This window comes from Syngnathus typhle, linkage group LG13 (assembly GCF_033458585.1).
Source record: "Syngnathus typhle isolate RoL2023-S1 ecotype Sweden linkage group LG13, RoL_Styp_1.0, whole genome shotgun sequence".
Taxonomy (NCBI): domain Eukaryota; kingdom Metazoa; phylum Chordata; class Actinopteri; order Syngnathiformes; family Syngnathidae; genus Syngnathus; species Syngnathus typhle.
In genome coordinates this window covers 3,978,746-3,996,191 of record NC_083750.1, presented here as the reverse complement: position 1 = coordinate 3,996,191, position 17,446 = coordinate 3,978,746, and the positions used below count along the sequence as shown (strand labels likewise).

The following is a 17,446-nucleotide window of genomic DNA, read 5'->3' as shown; positions in this document are numbered from 1 at the left end:
AAAACATTTGTGAGGCCTACTTCATATAAAATATAGAAGGCTTTGAAAAGAGATTACCTAAAGGCAGTCGACCTTCTTCTATTGCACTGCCGGGCTTGTGATGTGCAATGAGCAGACACTGGCTGTCCTGCAAGCCCTGCGAGGAGATGAACATCGAGTGCCAGGTCTCAATTTCTTTCAAGTGGCTGGGAACGTCGGGGTTAAAAATGATCACCACACCGCTGGAGTCCTTGGTAAGCGCAGGCCAGCATGATTCAAATCTGAAAAGGTTGTAACATCAAATGTATCTTCATGATGGGAATTAAGTGATATAAAGGTTTATTGAACACACTTGAAGTCGCCGGAACAATCCCAGAGCTCAACCTCGCATGATTTTACGTCACCATAACCATCCAGTTGTGATTCAAATTCTAGTATCCTGCAAACAAAAATATATAAACACAAAACATCAGAAAACTACCACTATTAATATATTAATGCAATTAGTTGTACCTCAAACAAGAAAGTTGTTGACATTTGTGGATTGTCATGTAGCTCGTACCTGACTGCTTGAGTGGGTCTGTATTTGCCTCCCACGTTTTCTGTTGCGTCCGAGAGAAAATTTGCGAGGACGGTTTTGCCACTCTGAAATGGAAATCGTTGCATTCCAAATTTTGAGAGGTCCATTACACGTTTACAGAAAATGTGGGTAGTGTTTATTGAGTTGTCATTTACTGCAGTTATAACCGAACACATGTGAACTAACAGCTACGTTGTGTATATTTACTTACCTCATTTGGCCCAATTAGCAGTATTTTAGCTTTGAACATTGTGGCGACAAGGCTCGAGATGCATTAGCCGTCAAGCTAACTGCGATTTAAGCCACAAGTGCGCGTTTTCTTGACCAAGTGTCAGTTGCGTCAGTGATAAACACCTGTATGTTGATTCAATGTTGATTTTAAAACTTTCAGCTAGTAGAAAATAACAAAATAAAATAAAATACTCGTAAATCTTTGGCGCTTTGCTTGTTAGCCGATCCCGCGACTGTAAACTTCCGTTTAGTTGCTATGGTTTCAGCCAATGGCTGCGTCGCTGTCTGCTCATTGGTTGTCAGGGAATTAAAGACAGCGAAGCACCGCCTACGTTTCCTCCTGTGAAACGAATCGAAAACGAGGGAAAGCCGTGACGTAACAATATGGTACCTCGACTAGCCAATCACCTTCAAATCACCGAGATTGATGAAGTAGGCGGGTGTTTTGGAGTGGTCGCCATACGAAACGAAACCAAATCCGTGAGTAATGTATTTATTAACAACATACTGCTTATTAGCAATTGATTATAGCGAAGCTGTCGCTTACGCGGTTACTTGTGTACGGTAAGGTTCACAATTCGATTTAAATGAAATGTTTAAACGTCATAAAGGGGCGGCTGGGAGGGCGTTACACCACGCTTCGCTCATCTCCCTTGACGACACAAACAATAATACTTTCCTTCAACTGAGTGCATGTTTACAATGTTCGGTGTCTTTTTTTATTCTTGCATCCATGACAGGTATTATGTGTCCCGAGGATGAACGGCAGAGTCAGCCTCCTGGCTGCAGTTCCTCAGCCAGGTTTGGTGTGACACTGACTTGTGGAGACCTCGAAAGCTCTCATGAAGCCCCCAAGACCATCTGGACGAGCACTAGTGGCAACAGAACTCCACAGGTTGAGATCCACTGGTGAGGAACATGCATACATACATAGCATGCATACTCAGAAGTCTGTCATTGTGGAGTGACAACCACAAGTGGCCTCAAAAATGACCCTCGGCTATTCTTTTGCTACATATTCCATATAGTCCACGTAATACTGGTGACAATGACAAAGGATTTGGATCATTCGTGAAGAGACTGATGGATGCCGAAGCTGCCATCATCTCTGCAGCCATGCAGATTGCGTCGTTCAAAGACATCCTGAAAGTATGTTTCGACTTGCGTTGTGTCCAGAGCAAACAAAGTACTTCAGATCCCTCATGTTTTCGCTTCTGGTTTATCAAAGGATTCACAACCATCCGCAGTCAACAAACAGCGCATGGTGAAGCAGAGAGGACTTTTGCTCCAGAAGATGGAGGACTTTCGTCAAATCAACCAGGTTGTGCGAAAAAGACTGAACCAGCTTCTGGATGAGGAGGTTGGTGGTTATGCATTTGATGACCAGCTGTTCATGGAAAGTTTACAAATGCTTTTTTTCTGTATAACCAGGCTGATCGCATTGATGCGAGCACCAAGATTGATGCTTTGCTGACTAAAATCCTACAGATTGAACGTGAAAATCAGGTGTGTTATTCGAAGAAAGCACACAAGTAAAGCCAGAATCTCAAAACTGTGAGGCAGATGTTCAAAATGGTTTTTCACTCCAAAATCTTCCAAGGGAACACATATACTTTACATTTAGATGAGATAGCCTTGTGTCCCAATACTTTTGTCCAGGTAGTGTGTCATATCTGCTGTATTTATCCTCTGCAGCTTCTAAAAGGTGACCTTGGTGTAACAGAAAAAAGGGCGGAGGAGCTGATGTTTCTGCAGCAAAAGGAACAGGTGAGCGTAATACTGTATGTGTTTTCATTAACTGTCTTTTACTCGGCTCAAAGGTTGATGGAAAAATAGCCCTATTTAAATTCCTTCTCATTTCCGATGACCACAGGAGAACATCAAAAGTGCTCTTAACATAGCTAACAATGCAGAAGGCACTCGCGCCCGTATACAGGGGCAGCTTCGCAACAAGGAGGCGGAAAACAATCGACTGACCGTGCAAGTGCGGGTAAGAAGCCCTCAATCTGTTCCCCCCGCCCCTAAAGTCATCATGTTGTACCACATGCTCCTTTTCTAGACACTTGAGCGATCCCTGACTCAACACAAGGCAGAGATAGACGACCTGAAAGCGTCCCTGACGGCTCTGACCGAGCAGACCTCGCAGGAGAAGGAAGCCCTCAAAAAGGCCTCGCGTGTGCACAAGCAGAAAGCCGAGCGCTTCGAGGCCACCCTCGACAAATGCTTGAGTCAGCTGCAGAAGAAGGTGAGACCGCTGTCCATACACTTGACTCTCGTCGCAGACTGTAAACATTTTTTATCCTGGAGCAGGATGCCCAGCTGTCAACTCTCCAAGAAAAGAGTGAGACGTGGAAGCTGGAGAAAGAGCAGCTGACCGAGGACAAGCACAAACTAACTGCTCACGTGGAGTTACTGCAAAAGTAAGTTAGGACTTGGTTATTCAATTTGTTTGAAGTTGCATAAAAAAGCATTACATTAGACTTCTGCTGACAGAAACACTGAGAATATGTCTCCTTTAACTTTGATCCTTGAAGGCAAGTCATCGCCATCCCAATAAGAGTTCAGAAGGACATGCAGAAGCAGACAGCAATGGTGAAGGAATGGGAAAGGGAATTTAAGGAGAGGATGAAGGAAAGGAAGGAGCAGGAGGATAAGGAGGAGGACTGGGGAAAGGCAAAGGTGGAGAAGGAGAGAAGAGAGTTTGAAGACCGGGAGAAGGAGAGGGGGGAGTGGGAAACCCGGGAGAAGGAAGGGGTGAGGGAAAGGGCAGAGAGGGAGAAGGAAAGGTGGGAGTGGGAAGACCAGGAAAAGGAATGGGTGAAGGAAAGGGCGAAGGGTGAGAAGAAGAGGAGAGAGTGGGAGAAGGATTGTGAAGAGAGGCAGGAAAAGACAAGAAAACAAGAGAAGAGGGCAATGGAGAAAGCGAGGGGGTGCAGCTCTGAAAGGGAGGAGCCGCAAGGAGAGAGAGTGGAGGAGACCGTGGATATCCCCGCGAGACATGACGGTGTGGCGCAGCAGTTCCAAAGCTGTGAAGTGGAAAAGGAGAACGACACCGGCAGTTACGCTACGCTCAAGGTACTACTCGGTTGGACACACCTTTAAAATCAAACCGAGGGATGTGCAAACTTTTGTGCTCAAGAGACACCGTTGATTTATATCTATTCCTATAAGTCAATTTTCCACAATGTGTCACCTTTACAAGTGTCACAAAATCTATGTAATCTGTGTGTGTGTGTCACGGCTGTCCTTTGCCCAGTTGGAGGAGCAACTTGCTGAATGTGAGGCAGCCCTGGTCCAAGAGAAGAGTATGTCGGGTGAAAAGGACCGCATTGTTGAACAGTTTCAAAGCCAGGTTAGTATGACAATGAGAGTGTGTGACCTGTGATTGGTCCGCATCAAATTCTGGGTTCACCCCACCCCTCGCTTGACGTCAGATAGCATAATGATTGAAAACAAATGGCTTAATAATTTGAACTCTGTGCTTCTTCAGGTTGCAGCACTTGAAGCAGAGTTGAACAATGCGAGGCTTCAAAACATATCACAGGATTGTCAGAGAATGGAAGACATAGAATACTCAAAAGCTGACGAGGTATTTTTTTTTTTTCCTTTCTGTTGTGTACCAAATATGTCCTGTGATTGGCTGGCGACCATTTTAGGATGTCTTAAATGTATTAATGGCAATTTTAAGCGACATGCAGAGCGGAGCCCATCAATCAGGTTTGATGAGACTTTAGTCTAACCCTCTGTCAGGTGAGACAGCAGCTGCAGGTTCGCGTGGAAGAGCTGCAGCATTTACCTAAAATGCTGAAAGAGACCGAGATGAAGCTGCTCGCTTGCCAGGAGAAGCTGCAAACCTCCGAGAGGAAGTGCTCAGAACAGGCAGAGGATATTAAGAATCTGCAGAATGAGGTAGTAAGGAAGGGACTAATTGGACCCCTTGGGCCCATCATCATGGGGCAAGAGAACGTGAAATGATTTTAGGGACAAAATCAGTCTAATGTAGAATTTGATTTAGTATTTTTTTAAATAAAATAATTTCATAGACAAATAACTGGGTCATTATAATAAATGTAGAAATTTTTTGAAAACTTTAATCCATCCATCTTCTTCCGCTTATCCACGGTCGGGTCGCAGGGGCACCAGCTTTAGGAGGGACTCCCAGACTTCTCTCTCCCCAGCCACTTCATCCAGATTCATTCCGGGGGATCCCAAGACGTTCCCAGGCCAGCTGAGAGACATAGTCTCTCCAGCGCGTCCTGGATCGTCTCCGGGGTCTCCTACCGGTGGGACATGCCCGGAACACCTCCCCAGGGAGGCGTCCAAGAGGCATCCTGATGAGATGCCCGAGCCACCTCGTCTGGCTCCTCTCAGCGTGGAGGAGCAGCGACTCTAGTCCGAGTTTCTCCCGGATGACCGAGCTTCTCACCCTATCTCTAAGGGAGAGCCCGGACATCCTTGAGAGGAAACTCATTTCGGCCGCTTGTATCCGGGACCTCGTTCTTTCGGTCATGACCCATAGCTCGTGACCATAGGTGAGGGTAGGAGCGTAAATCGACCGGTAAATTGAGAGCTTTGCCTTTTGGCTCAGCTCTCTCTTTACCACGACGGACCGGTACAGAGTCCGCATGGGGCAGGATCTCATCCCCGATCCGGAGAGGGCATTCCACCCTTTTCCGAAAAACTTTAATGCATAAAATCCAAAATATTTAATATGATTTATCTTTAAGATTTTTGTTATAATTAAAACAAAATATTATCAATATATTATCAGTTTATCCTTTATTCATTCTCTTATACAATCAAAATAAAAAAGGAAATACATCTCGGTCATTTTGAAAGGTCATTCTAAATGTCAAATAAATGAGTTATACAGAGGTGGGTCAGTGAGGCACTGGTTAGCACGTCCGCCTCAGAGTTAGGAGGGTGCCAGTTCGATTCCACCACCTGCATGTTCTCCGCGAGCCCGCGTGGGTTTCCTCCGGGCACTCTGGTTTCCTCCCACATCCCAAAAACATGCTTGACAGGCCGATTGAGCACTCTAAATTGCCCCGAGGTGCGAGTGCGGATGGTTGTTCGTCTCTGTGTGCCCTGCGATTGGCTGGGAACCGGTTCAGGGTGTCCCCAGCCTACTGCCCGATGTCCGCTTGGATAGACTCCACCACGCCCGCGACCCCCGTGGAGACAAAGCGGTGCAGAAAATGGCTGGATGGAGTTACACAGAACCTCTACACCAAACAAAATGTCATAATTTTATTAGTTGTGATTGTGTATTTACAATTGAAGAGACATTTTTCAACTGACGAAAATTGGTTAATAGATTAATACATGCAGTTCATATTTGTAATTTATAACATCTACCTTTTGAAATAACAGCTGCAGACTCAAGTGAATTTGGTGAAATCCACTACAGAGCTGAGAGAGTCCAGTTCAAAACTGCAAGAACAAGTGGACACCCTACAAAAGTAAGGCAACCCCAAAGACTCAACTAAACCAAATTGCAACTTGCACACGAAGCCTGACTCCTAAATATTTGTTTAGGACGCTGGAGGAGTTGCGCCAAGAAAAGCTGAAGCTGGAGCAGAAGCTGGAGACTCAAGAGCAGGCTCTTTGCCACAGCAACCAGCTGCTTGAGCAAAGCTCCACCCGATGCACAGACCTCAAACGCCAGCTGGAGCAACGGATGTCTGAATGCCAAGCGATCAACCAGCAGTTGGCACAATGCTCAGGAGACTTGTTGAATTTCAAAGAACAGGTACTTGGATGCAAGCAGACTACCAACAACCCCAGAATGTTACTTCATCCTCTGAACCAGGAAGTAGCCAGCTAAAAAAAACTAACACCTATCTAACTAACACCAATCCATTTTTGTTGTTGTCTTTTTCTAACCATAACCCTTATCCCAGAAACACAAATGGTACAGTCCAGAAACTTATTACAAATATAGTTGAGATTATATTGGCCACCACTACCCTACCGTCACAATGAATAATAATAATCGTTACATTTCTAGGTAAAAAATTTCAAAGAGCAAGTTTTGTCCAAAGACGAGGCCCTTCAGATCACCGTTAATGAGCTGAGGCTTCTCCGTCAGAACAAGTTGACGGTGAGAACCTGACTTTGTCTCGTCCTCACACCACCTATGTGCTTAATTACATTCAACCCTGAGACGTCTGTGCCCATTTAGGCGGAGAAGAAATTTGAGGCGCGTGTCAAAGAGCTGCAGTTCAGCCTGGACAAGTGCGAGAGCCATAAGAAGAACATGCAGAACTACGTGGACTTTCTCAAAAACTCTTACTTGATGATATTTGAAGATCAAATATCCACTTTTTGGTCTTCAACTTTTATGAAATGATCTTTTCAGCAAGTGCTATTTATTGTTATTACTTTTCGAGGAAGCAAAGTGTAAGTTTAAGTGGGAGTTTAAGATCAGGGGATGTTCGAGAATAATTGTCAATTTTTTGTATGTGATTTAGGGCTGTATATATAAACTTGACTAAAAAAAATTAATACACCGTAACAGTTCTCTCTCACCATTTGAAGCTCAGTGTTCAGGTTCTCTCTTCTAGCATGTTTTCCACATGTTTGGTTAGTGAAGGTTTCTTGAGGTTGTCCGACATCCTATCACATTAAAAAAAAAAACAAGCATGATCATCAAAGACTCCTGTGAATGGTGATTTGTCTGTATGTGCTCTCTACTATTACTACAAATTTTGTTTGTTGTGTTTTTGTGTTGAATGAATATTGAGCAATGGACGTGATTACAGAGCTGCTGAGGATTTGGGACGAACCATGTAGTTTGGATTTCAAAAGTATCTTGAGTGTGACGCCAGTTCTGGTTAATGGTGATTAGATAATGTGTCTAGTTAATCTAGTCAACCAACGTTAACATTTTCAATTATAAATTCAATACAGAACTTTATAAAGGCAAACATTTCCAGGACTGAACGGATCTAGAACGGTTTTCCCAACAGCGACACTCTGTGGCCAAAAGAGGCCATTACATAATATCTAAATTTGAGTGACGTGTGACGTTCGCCCTTGCCTCGAGTCGACGTAAACTTTACCAATCAGGAAGTACGGGCTTCTCCCCATCTTCGTGTACTAAAATACAAAAATATCAGCGATTCCTCAAGATTAACCGCGATATAAAAACTCCAAAGTAAACTCTTTGGTTAAGAACTCAAAGCCGAACTTGGTGTAGTGGCCGCTCGCATTTTACCGGAACACCTGGATTTTTAAAAATTATATTTAGGGTTTTAATCGTCGCGAGGATGGATGTTCCTCAACTCACCGAAGATGAGATGGCTGAGATAAAAAAAGACGTGAGTTCACCGCTTCACTCTCCCTCCGAATGGAAGCCGTAGTTGAGCATAAATCAAAAGTTATCGAAAATAGCCGGAATGTACCAAATCAGAACACCCCTATAAAATTAGATTATGTAAACGTCTTGACATTAGGGACACCTGTGCAGCCAAAACCAGGCACATGCTAACATGCTAATGTCTTAAACATAGATTGAATGTGTTGGAATGTACTAAAGTCTATCTTTAAAGAAGTAAATATTTTTACAGCACTCTTATTCTATAGGTGTAGGCTTGTGAATACACTTTTGAGGCTCATACAGACCAGTAATTCACGTCATGAAGCATTTATTTTCAATTATTATTTTTGCAAAGGCAAATATTTAAAAAATGAGCTCCCCCAACACCATCCCCCAGGTCCTGATCCGCATGCGGCACTACCTCTGTGAGAAGATCCGGGCGCGTTGCCATCTTGACTACTTGCGCTCCCGTCGCATCCTGACTCGTGACGATGCAGAGGAGATCAACAGCAAGAGCACGCAAACCAGCAGGACAGGCTGGCTGCTGGACATCCTTAGCGAGAACCCCCGTGGCCTCGACGTCCTGGTCGACTCCATCCGGGAGCTGCGCTCACAAAACTTTGTCATTCACAAGATCACAGATGAGGTGCAGAAGACCAAGAATGAGAAGCTGGAGTCTCTCAAAGGTTTGGAGGCAGCATCTTACGTTCAGTGTAGGGTTTTCACACCACTCTGCCAAATTGTGAGGTACAATTAATAAGAAGCATTAAACACTCTCACACAAGCATCATTTGAAAAGCGAATACAATAATAGTGCGTTTTAACTGGCAATGGTAGGATATATTACATTATTGAATGAGATTTAAAAAAATCCTACTTACCCATCATAGTACCTGGCGGCTGGCTCCTCGTCACAAAACAGCTCTACTTTACACTAATGACAAAAGTTTGCTTTTGTCCTGCATCTCTTCTATAATGGCAAGTCCACAAGGGAGCACACACTCCCTTGAATTCTTGAAATAAATGACTACAATATGGACATTTATGGAAATGCATGTGTATTTATCTCTTGTTCTTCTACAGCCGCAGCTTCTAGTTCCTCATCCAAGAACAGCCTCACCCCTCCATGTACCACCCAGGAGCTCTCCATAACGTTCTCAAGCGACTCCACCTTGCTTTGCTTCCCAGACGGACAAGAAAGCTCCACTATTTTAAAAGTCGGCGTCTGCCCCAGTGCGCCGTCGCTATCGAATGATGGCGATCTGACGTTCGTGGCCTCGTCCTCCACCACAACTTCTTCCAGCCTCCCTAGGCCAGGAGACCCCGGAGCGCCCACTCTGCCCGAGGAGGAGGAGGAGGATGAAGAGCAGTTGGCGGGGTTACCCTCTAACATAGATGCAGTGTCACCGGGGTCCACTGTCAGCGGAGCGGACCCCAACTTCCAACCTCTCCGCTCGCGTTGTCTCACTCCCGCTTCAGTTCGGAGCAATTTATACTAAAATAGGGTTAGTGTGTTTGTAATAGAGAACATGTCCTGCTGCTTTTTAAAAATGCTCTAAAGTACTTGAGTCTTTAACATTTTAGATGAGAACATTGAGGTTCACCTGTACAATTTGATTTTAAAATGACTCATGTAAAAAACAACATCATTACAAAGATACAGCTCAGTTTTGATCTGTATTCTTTTAACATACTTATGTGTAGAATTGACTCTGAACAAAAATAAAAATGGTGTAATTTACAATTTGCATGTATTTTTGTGGTATAATTTCAGTTGAAATTCAAAAACGACATCTACTTCCGATTTAAAAAAAAAAAACCGTTTTGTTGCTACGACAGCTATCGTTAAAGCGCTATATAAAGATGACACGCTATCTACGGTATATTTAAAAAAAAATCATATACCGTCTACTTCCGCTTGTTGGACCCGCCCCTTTTTGGAAGGGCTGATGATCAGCGTAATTTAACCATTTCGTTTGTTTTATACGGCGTATTAGAAGTTTTATTTTTCATCAAAATTTACAAGTTCACGCAAGTTGATAATAAAACTCATTTACTTCCGCCAATTAGCCCCGCCCCTTGGCGTCACTTCTTGTAAACAAAGCAGCTGTCTTTCGTCTTGTGGTCCTTCGTCCTCGTTCCTTCCAACTTCATCACTTTGGGGGACGATGGCCCAGGCAGGGGTGGTCCTGGACAAAGATCAGTTCACCTGCTCTGTGTGTCTGGATGTCCTGCGAGATCCGGTGACCATCCCGTGCGGCCATAGCTACTGCTCCGACTGCATCCGCAACTACTGGGACCAGGATGAATACCTCGGCGTGTTCATGTGCCCCCAGTGCCGACAAAGCTTCAGCCCGAGGCCAGCCCTCGCCCGCAGCACCTTGCTAGCCGACGTGGTGGACCGATTCCAGCGTAGCGGACTCCAGGAGGTCCCGGCAGGCGGAGGGGGGCAACAACAACAAAGCCTGGCGGAGGCCGGCGACGTGGAGTGCGACGTGTGCCCCGGGAGGAAGAACAAGGCGGTCAACTCTTGCTTGGTGTGCCTGGCGTCGTACTGCGAGCTGCACGTCCGGCCCCACCACGACTCGGCCGTATTTAAGAAGCACAAGCTGGTGTCAGCCTTCAAGAGGCTCCAGGAGAGCGTGTGCCAGCGTCACGATAAGCTGCTGGAGGTCTACTGCCGCACGGACAAGCAGCGCATCTGCTCCATGTGCCTGGCGGATGAACACAAGGGACACGACACCGTGCTGGTGGAGGTGGAAATACAAGTGCAGTGGAACTTAGCATGCTCGGGGGGGGCAAATAACCCTATGATGATCAAAATATCTCTTCCTAATATATCATGAAGTAAAAAAAGTTTGACTTGTTGGCTTTTTTTGTACAATTCTCCTGATGCACAGAGACAGCTGGGTGAGATGAAGCTCAGCTCCCAGCAGAGCATTCAGCAAAGAGAGAAGGAAGTTCAAGAGCTAAGACAAGCCATATTTTCTCTTAATGTAAGTCACACACACTCGTCATTTTTCTATTGAATATCACAAATGGCACTTAACTCTCTCCTCCCCGCAGCGTTTAGCTCGGCTGGCGACGGAGACAAGCGACGGCGTCTTCACCGACCTTGTCCGCAGCATGGAGCTGAAGCGCTTCGAAGTGCGTGAGTTGATCAAGGCTCAGCAGAAGCAGGTCGTGAGTCAGGCCGAGCGGCTTCTAGAGAAGATCCAAAAGGAGATCACTGAGCAGAAGAAGCGAGAGGCCGATCTGGACCGGCTGACCCTCGCCGACGACCACCTGCTTTTCCTTCAGGTAAGAGTGCCAAGCCGCTAAGCAAAAATGACACATACCCAAACCGCTGGTCAAACAATTTTAGTTTTCATGATGTCAGAGCTTTTAGTCCAGGAATTAGGTGGTTTCCCTCCAAATGTCTTTTGCTCCTCTTACTTTATTTCGCACTTGATTATTTTGCTGCGATAGAGCTGTCAGGCGCTGGAAGCGCTGCCGCCCGTGACGTCGCCGATCCCTGCCATCGCCGTGGAACCCGGCTTGACGTTTGCCACAAAAGCCGTGTGCGACTTTAAATCGCTGTTGCAAGAGTTTTGCCAGGATGGCTTCGTCAGCATCTATGAGAAAGGTGCACTTTTGCTTGACCCCGTTAGTAAAAGACATTACATGGAACGCACCAACAGTTTTGATGTGTGCTCTATCAGTGAGAGAAGTGGTGATCACGGCTCCCCCCAATTTGCCCGTCCACATCGACGTGACCGGGCCCTCGGCTAATGTGACAGCACCCTTGGCCGAAATTCACCCCCCTGTACAAATGGAGGAGACAGGTGAGACAACTATAACAATCACTCGTGTGAAACCTTTCAAAACAATACTGAGACACGTGGCAGCTTTCTGGCTTTGTAGCCATAACATAAAAATATCAAGTTACGTGAACTATATTCTGGAATTCTCTTTCAACCTAATGGAAAACATGCACATGAAGTACGTGTGTTTGTGCGTGTAGAGTTCCTGTCACCTGGTTTGGACCAAAGCCACATGAGCCCACTCAACCCATTCCTAAGCCCAGGACCGGTTGTGCCCATTTTTGTCTTCTCGGCTTCTGGTTGGTAACTGCTGCATAGAAGGCATTTTCTCCATAATATGTCATGTTTAGGTGAAACGTAAAAGCAAAAAATAAAAATGTATCAAATATGTATTTTTTATTTTTTTAAATCAGCGCTATAAATACATTGAAGGACACACAAGCTATTTCTGTTTAAAAATTGCAGTTAACCACTGAGCAGATTTTTTTCCACTTTTTTTTTTAATTTTTAAACTTTCGCAGTATCCTGCCACGATCGTAATGTATGTATGTATGTACACAAACAGATTCAATCATTTAACATGATTATATTGAAATGGCTGGCAACAATTTATAAAATGCCATTATAAATTGTATGTTTCACTCCTAAATTTATTTTAACAATTTATTTTTATCATTTCTTATCAACCAGCTTGAAATAAGCTCGTCAATTTTACAAACCGCCAAAGGTAGCTTTTTAAGATGGAGGAATAGATATAAGGAATTTCTGTTAAACAAACATTATGTGTGAATATATTCTGTCATCCATCTCATAAATGTTATTTTTTGCAGGTTCCAAATTGTCTACGGGCTCCAAGCAGAGGAACCATCAGCGCCGCAGTCATCTCAGAAAGAAATGAGACCTTTAGACATCATTTCACACTCAAAACCTTAAACCTTGATCATCAAGCATCAGTGTTTTCCTCTTTTGACATACCACTTCACTATATTTTTTTTGTAAAAAAAACTGGGAACTACAGTATTTACTTACTTGTTGGCGTCAGTGTTGTGTCGATCAAATGAGCAGAGTCTCACACACGTAGACACACAAACGCCAAATGCATTACAGGACTGAAGAGAGTGTTGTAGTAATTTTTTATTAGTTTTTACACATCATTAGTTACATTTGGTTTTACATTTTATGACAATGTGACTATTTTTTTTTGTAATCATTCATACAGACATAACATATTATTTTGGTTTGTGTCATGCTGACAAAAAAAACTGAATTGTGAATGCTGTTTACAGAGTGTCAACAAACATAAAGATGCAGTGTATTTGGCTTTTTTGCATGTATTTATTGTGTTTATACAATGATATCAAATATGGATACTTTCCAATGTTGAAATAAATTGACACATGACGGTAAATCAATTACATAGTAAAATCACTATTGTGTGCAATACTAGTGCAATATCGCATTGAATTTTGCAGCTTTAGTTATTAAAGTGGCTATTGCTTCAACAGCAGTAGTAGACACACTACAGGACATTTGAAAATAGCATGCAAGAGAAGACATTTGTACAAATATTTACTTTGAATTTTTTCACAGACACGTTACAAGCAAGCCCGAAACCTAATATAAACGTTGTGCTTTGTGACGTCACGTCCTCCCGTCTCCAGCAGGTGCATTTATCAACATACCTGTAAGGCACGCCCACGAAGGTCTCTCACGGGAGTAAGATGGCGGCAGGTGCATCGGCAACAACGGCGTCGACAACCTCCACTATCTCCGTGGAACTGGACCAGTTCAGTTGTTCGGTGTGTCTGGAGGTTCTTCGGGATCCAGTGACCATCCCGTGCGGCCACAGCTATTGCCTGAGCTGCATCGAGGACTACTGGAGCAGAGGCAAGCCGCAGAAGGCCCAGTACACCTGCCCGCAGTGTCGTTTGGAGTTCAAGCCGAGACCGCTGCTCAATCGCAACACTGTCCTGGGAGAGCTGGTGGAGAAGTTCATCCAGAGCGGAGCCCAAGAGCAGCCGGCCGACGAACGCCTCCGCGGGCGGGGGCAAGGCGTTGCGGTTGCAACCAAGGTTAATAACGTTGAACTTCTAAAGATTCATTGAATTAATATGCGCATGCGCAGTTGACCAACGACTTCGTCCGGGTCTTTGTGTTTAAAAATTACTTTAAAATTTGAATTTTACTTGAGTTTTAGGTCAGTGTTATTTAATTATTACTTCATCAAAAGACACAGTTTACAATGTAAACTGTGGGTGGCATAACACGCCCTCAAAATATAATAGCAAAAATCTAAAAAAAAAAAAAAAGAATGATGTGCGCTATCTCTGCCACTTGCACATGGAGTCAGTATTCTTACGCATCTTGATATTCATCCTTTCATAGTTGTACTAAGTTCATCTTGTTTTTCCTTTTCAATTACTTCACTGGTTCTTCTATATCAAACAAATAATTTTAGGTATATTTACCTGACATGTTTCGGCGGGTTCTTCCGCCTTCATCAGAGTGTTCATCCTTTCATATTTTTTAATATTAATTGCATATTCAAAGAAAATATTTACAATTGATCTGAACGCAAACTCTAAAAGTGCCTTAAGTAAAGGACATTCGGCATGCTGCCTTTGAATCAGCACAGAGGTTTTTTGGGGTGGCATTTATAGGCGGCTCGGTGCCAATAGTTGTTTTTCAGCATAAAACATATTAGAGTTGCAGAAGAAATTCATTTAACATCTTATGTTCTCTGTTCTCATCACAGTCCAGTGTTGTCAAAGAGAAGCTGTGCCAGCATCATCAAAAGCCGCTGAAAAGCTATTGCCGTGCTGACCATCAGGGATTGTGCTCGCGCTGCCTCAAAGGCCAACACAAGAACCATGACACCGTGCGGCTGGTGGACGAGCGGATGGCCCAGCAGGTATGTCTGGGGCCACCACCTGAGGGGGGTGCATACATGGCACGTTGTAGGCAACCGGTCAGCAGTGGCTCACGCAAGAAGTTCAGTTTTTCAATACCACTCGCGGGACTCAAAACTGCCTGTGCCTGCACTTCATGTTTTTGTAGAAAAAACTCCAAGAAGCATCTTTGAAGTGCACGCAGAACATCAAGGATGTAGAGAAGGAGCTGCGCTATGTGGTCAGATACATCAAAGTGAGTGTGTGTACATGAATACATTCATGTAGTTTTTTTGTTTTTTTTTAATTCCAATTTCTTATCCAATTCTTAATTTTCCCCTCAGCACGCCACGGAGGCAGCAGAGGAGGAGAACGACAGGGTCTTCTCCAAACTGCTCCGCACCATCGAGAAGCAACGGTGTGACGTGAGGGAGGCAATCAGAGTGCGAGAACGGGCGGCCCTGGCACAGACAGAGCAGCTGTTGGAGAAGCTAGAGCGTGAGACGGCTGATGTCCGGAGGAACGAGGCTGAGCTGGAGAAGCTCTGCCGCAGCGATGACCACCTTCATTTCCAACACCTGGATTTTTAAAAATTATATTTAGGGTTTTAATCGTCGCGAGGATGGATGTTCCTCAACTCACCGAAGATGAGATGGCTGAGATAAAAAAAGACGTGAGTTCACCGCTTCACTCTCCCTCCGAATGGAAGCCGTAGTTGAGCATAAATCAAAAGTTATCGAAAATAGCCGGAATGTACCAAATCAGAACACCCCTATAAAATTAGATTATGTAAACGTCTTGACATTAGGGACACCTGTGCAGCCAAAACCAGGCACATGCTAACATGCTAATGTCTTAAACATAGATTGAATGTGTTGGAATGTACTAAAGTCTATCTTTAAAGAAGTAAATATTTTTACAGCACTCTTATTCTATAGGTGTAGGCTTGTGAATACACTTTTGAGGCTCATACAGACCAGTAATTCACGTCATGAAGCATTTATTTTCAATTATTATTTTTGCAAAGGCAAATATTTAAAAAATGAGCTCCCCCAACACCATCCCCCAGGTCCTGATCCGCATGCGGCACTACCTCTGTGAGAAGATCCGGGCGCGTTGCCATCTTGACTACTTGCGCTCCCGTCGCATCCTGACTCGTGACGATGCAGAGGAGATCAACAGCAAGAGCACGCAAACCAGCAGGACAGGCTGGCTGCTGGACATCCTTAGCGAGAACCCCCGTGGCCTCGACGTCCTGGTCGACTCCATCCGGGAGCTGCGCTCACAAAACTTTGTCATTCACAAGATCACAGATGAGGTGCAGAAGACCAAGAATGAGAAGCTGGAGTCTCTCAAAGGTTTGGAGGCAGCATCTTACGTTCAGTGTAGGGTTTTCACACCACTCTGCCAAATTGTGAGGTACAATTAATAAGAAGCATTAAACACTCTCACACAAGCATCATTTGAAAAGCGAATACAATAATAGTGCGTTTTAACTGGCAATGGTAGGATATATTACATTATTGAATGAGATTTAAAAAAATCCTACTTACCCATCATAGTACCTGGCGGCTGGCTCCTTGTCACAAAACAGCTCTACTTTACACTAGTAATGGCAAAAGTTTGCTTTTGTCCTGCATCTCTTCTATAATGGCAAGTCCACAAGGGAGCACACACTCCCTTGAATTCTTGAAATAAATGACTACAATATGGACATTTATGGAAATGCATGTGTATTTATCTCTTGTTCTTCTACAGCCGCAGCTTCTAGTTCCTCATCCAAGAACAGCCTCACCCCTCCATGTACCACCCAGGACCTCTCCATAACGTTCTCAAGCGACTCCACCTTGCTTTGCTTCCCAGACGGACAAGAAAGCTCCACTATTTTAAAAGTCGGCGTCTGCCCCAGTGCGCCGTCGCTATCGAATGATGGCGATCTGACGTTCGTGGCCTCGTCCTCCACCACAACTTCTTCCAGCCTCCCTAGGCCAGGAGACCCCGGAGCGCCCACTCTGCCCGAGGAGGAGGAGGAGGATGAAGAGCAGTTGGCGGGGTTACCCTCTAACATAGATGCAGTGTCACCGGGGTCCACTGTCAGCGGAGCAGACCCCAACTTCCAACCTCTCCGCTCGCGTTGTCTCACTCCCGCTTCAGTTCGGAGCAATTTATACTAAAATAGGGTTAGTGTGTTTGTAATAGAGAACATGTCCTGCTGCTTTTTAAAAATGCTCTAAAGTACTTGAGTCTTTAACATTTTAGATGAGAACATTGAGGTTCACCTGTACAATTTGATTTTAAAATGACTCATGTAAAAAAAAACATCATTACAAAGATACAGCTCAGTTTTGATCTGTATTCTTTTAACATACTTATGTGTAGAATTGACTCTGAACAAAAATAAAAATGGTGTAATTTACAATTTGCATGTAATTTTGTGGTATAATTTCAGTTGAAATTCAAAAACGACAACATCTACTTCCGATTTAAAAAAACAAAACCGTTTTGTTGCTACGACAGCTATCGTTAAAGCGCTATATAAAGATGACAAGCTATCTACGGTATATTTAAAAAAAAAAATCATATACCGTCTACTTCCGCTTGTTGGACCCGCCCCTTTTTGGAAGGGATGACGATCAGCGTAATT

The 17,446-nt window shown here is 44.2% G+C and overlaps 5 protein-coding genes across 18 annotated transcripts in view; 4 read left to right on the top strand and 1 right to left on the bottom strand.

Annotated features, from left to right (window-relative positions):
• ift22 (intraflagellar transport 22 homolog (Chlamydomonas)) overlaps window positions 1-7,404 on the bottom strand; it is a 45,822-nt gene extending 38,418 nt beyond the window's left edge. For 2 of the 5 annotated variants that reach the window (XM_061295638.1, XM_061295637.1), the window contains exons 1-4: window positions 771-1,066; window positions 493-624; window positions 332-418; window positions 58-260 (exon numbers count right to left, since the gene is read on the bottom strand). In XM_061295638.1, the coding sequence (XP_061151622.1) occupies window positions 58-260; window positions 332-418; window positions 493-624; window positions 771-775 (427 nt within the window). In that variant the 5' untranslated portion in view covers window positions 776-1,066. Of the gene's footprint in view, window positions 1-57; window positions 261-331; window positions 419-492; window positions 625-770; window positions 1,067-7,321 lie in introns of those variants that run through there. The other 3 variants (XM_061295640.1, XM_061295636.1, XM_061295639.1) reach the window with 3 other exon arrangements.
• On the top strand, window positions 1,153-7,446 carry LOC133165729 (outer dense fiber protein 2-like). Of its 4 annotated transcripts, none has more exons than XM_061295584.1 (17): window positions 1,153-1,270; window positions 1,531-1,699; window positions 1,819-1,939; window positions 2,019-2,150; window positions 2,222-2,296; window positions 2,486-2,557; window positions 2,664-2,780; window positions 2,850-3,035; window positions 3,101-3,210; window positions 3,325-3,865; window positions 4,047-4,142; window positions 4,281-4,379; window positions 4,541-4,699; window positions 6,164-6,252; window positions 6,329-6,542; window positions 6,801-6,893; window positions 6,975-7,446. In XM_061295584.1, exons 2-17 carry the CDS (start codon window positions 1,536-1,538, stop codon window positions 7,140-7,142), a joined length of 2,436 nt encoding a protein of 811 aa, XP_061151568.1. In that variant the 5' UTR covers window positions 1,153-1,270; window positions 1,531-1,535; the 3' UTR covers window positions 7,143-7,446. The 4 variants fall into 4 exon arrangements, with proteins under 4 accessions (XP_061151568.1, XP_061151571.1, XP_061151570.1 ...); XM_061295587.1 differs by having other exon boundaries at window positions 6,329-6,545; window positions 6,803-6,893; window positions 6,975-7,112; XM_061295585.1 differs by having other exon boundaries at window positions 1,261-1,354.
• Window positions 7,447-7,826: 380 nt separating this feature from the next.
• On the top strand, window positions 7,827-9,855 carry LOC133165754 (B-cell lymphoma/leukemia 10-like). Its single transcript, XM_061295632.1, has 3 exons — window positions 7,827-8,112; window positions 8,509-8,797; window positions 9,195-9,855. Exons 1-3 carry the CDS (start codon window positions 8,062-8,064, stop codon window positions 9,608-9,610), a joined length of 756 nt encoding a protein of 251 aa, XP_061151616.1. The 5' UTR covers window positions 7,827-8,061; the 3' UTR covers window positions 9,611-9,855.
• A 244-nt stretch (window positions 9,856-10,099) lies between these two features.
• On the top strand, window positions 10,100-13,326 carry LOC133165737 (E3 ubiquitin-protein ligase TRIM47-like). 6 transcript variants are annotated; one of them, XM_061295600.1, is made up of 7 exons: window positions 10,104-10,885; window positions 11,009-11,107; window positions 11,178-11,411; window positions 11,580-11,736; window positions 11,813-11,935; window positions 12,115-12,217; window positions 12,745-13,326. In XM_061295600.1, the coding sequence occupies exons 1-7, from the start codon at window positions 10,280-10,282 to the stop codon at window positions 12,845-12,847; spliced, it is 1,425 nt and encodes a 474-aa protein (XP_061151584.1). In that variant the 5' UTR covers window positions 10,104-10,279; the 3' UTR covers window positions 12,848-13,326. The 6 variants fall into 6 exon arrangements, with proteins under 6 accessions (XP_061151588.1, XP_061151584.1, XP_061151586.1 ...); XM_061295602.1 differs by having other exon boundaries at window positions 10,105-10,867; window positions 11,012-11,107; XM_061295601.1 differs by having other exon boundaries at window positions 10,105-10,879; window positions 11,012-11,107.
• Window positions 13,327-13,462: 136 nt separating this feature from the next.
• On the top strand, window positions 13,463-17,221 carry LOC133165748 (B-cell lymphoma/leukemia 10-like). 2 transcript variants are annotated; one of them, XM_061295622.1, is made up of 5 exons: window positions 13,463-13,986; window positions 14,670-14,825; window positions 14,972-15,058; window positions 15,147-15,475; window positions 15,872-16,012. In XM_061295622.1, exons 1-4 carry the CDS (start codon window positions 13,636-13,638, stop codon window positions 15,390-15,392), a joined length of 840 nt encoding a protein of 279 aa, XP_061151606.1. In that variant the 5' UTR covers window positions 13,463-13,635; the 3' UTR covers window positions 15,393-15,475; window positions 15,872-16,012. The 2 variants fall into 2 exon arrangements, with proteins under 2 accessions (XP_061151606.1, XP_061151607.1); XM_061295623.1 differs by lacking the exons at window positions 13,463-13,986; window positions 14,670-14,825; window positions 14,972-15,058 and adding an exon at window positions 16,561-17,221 and having other exon boundaries at window positions 15,284-15,475; window positions 15,872-16,160.
• The last annotated feature ends 225 nt before the right edge of the window (window positions 17,222-17,446 follow it).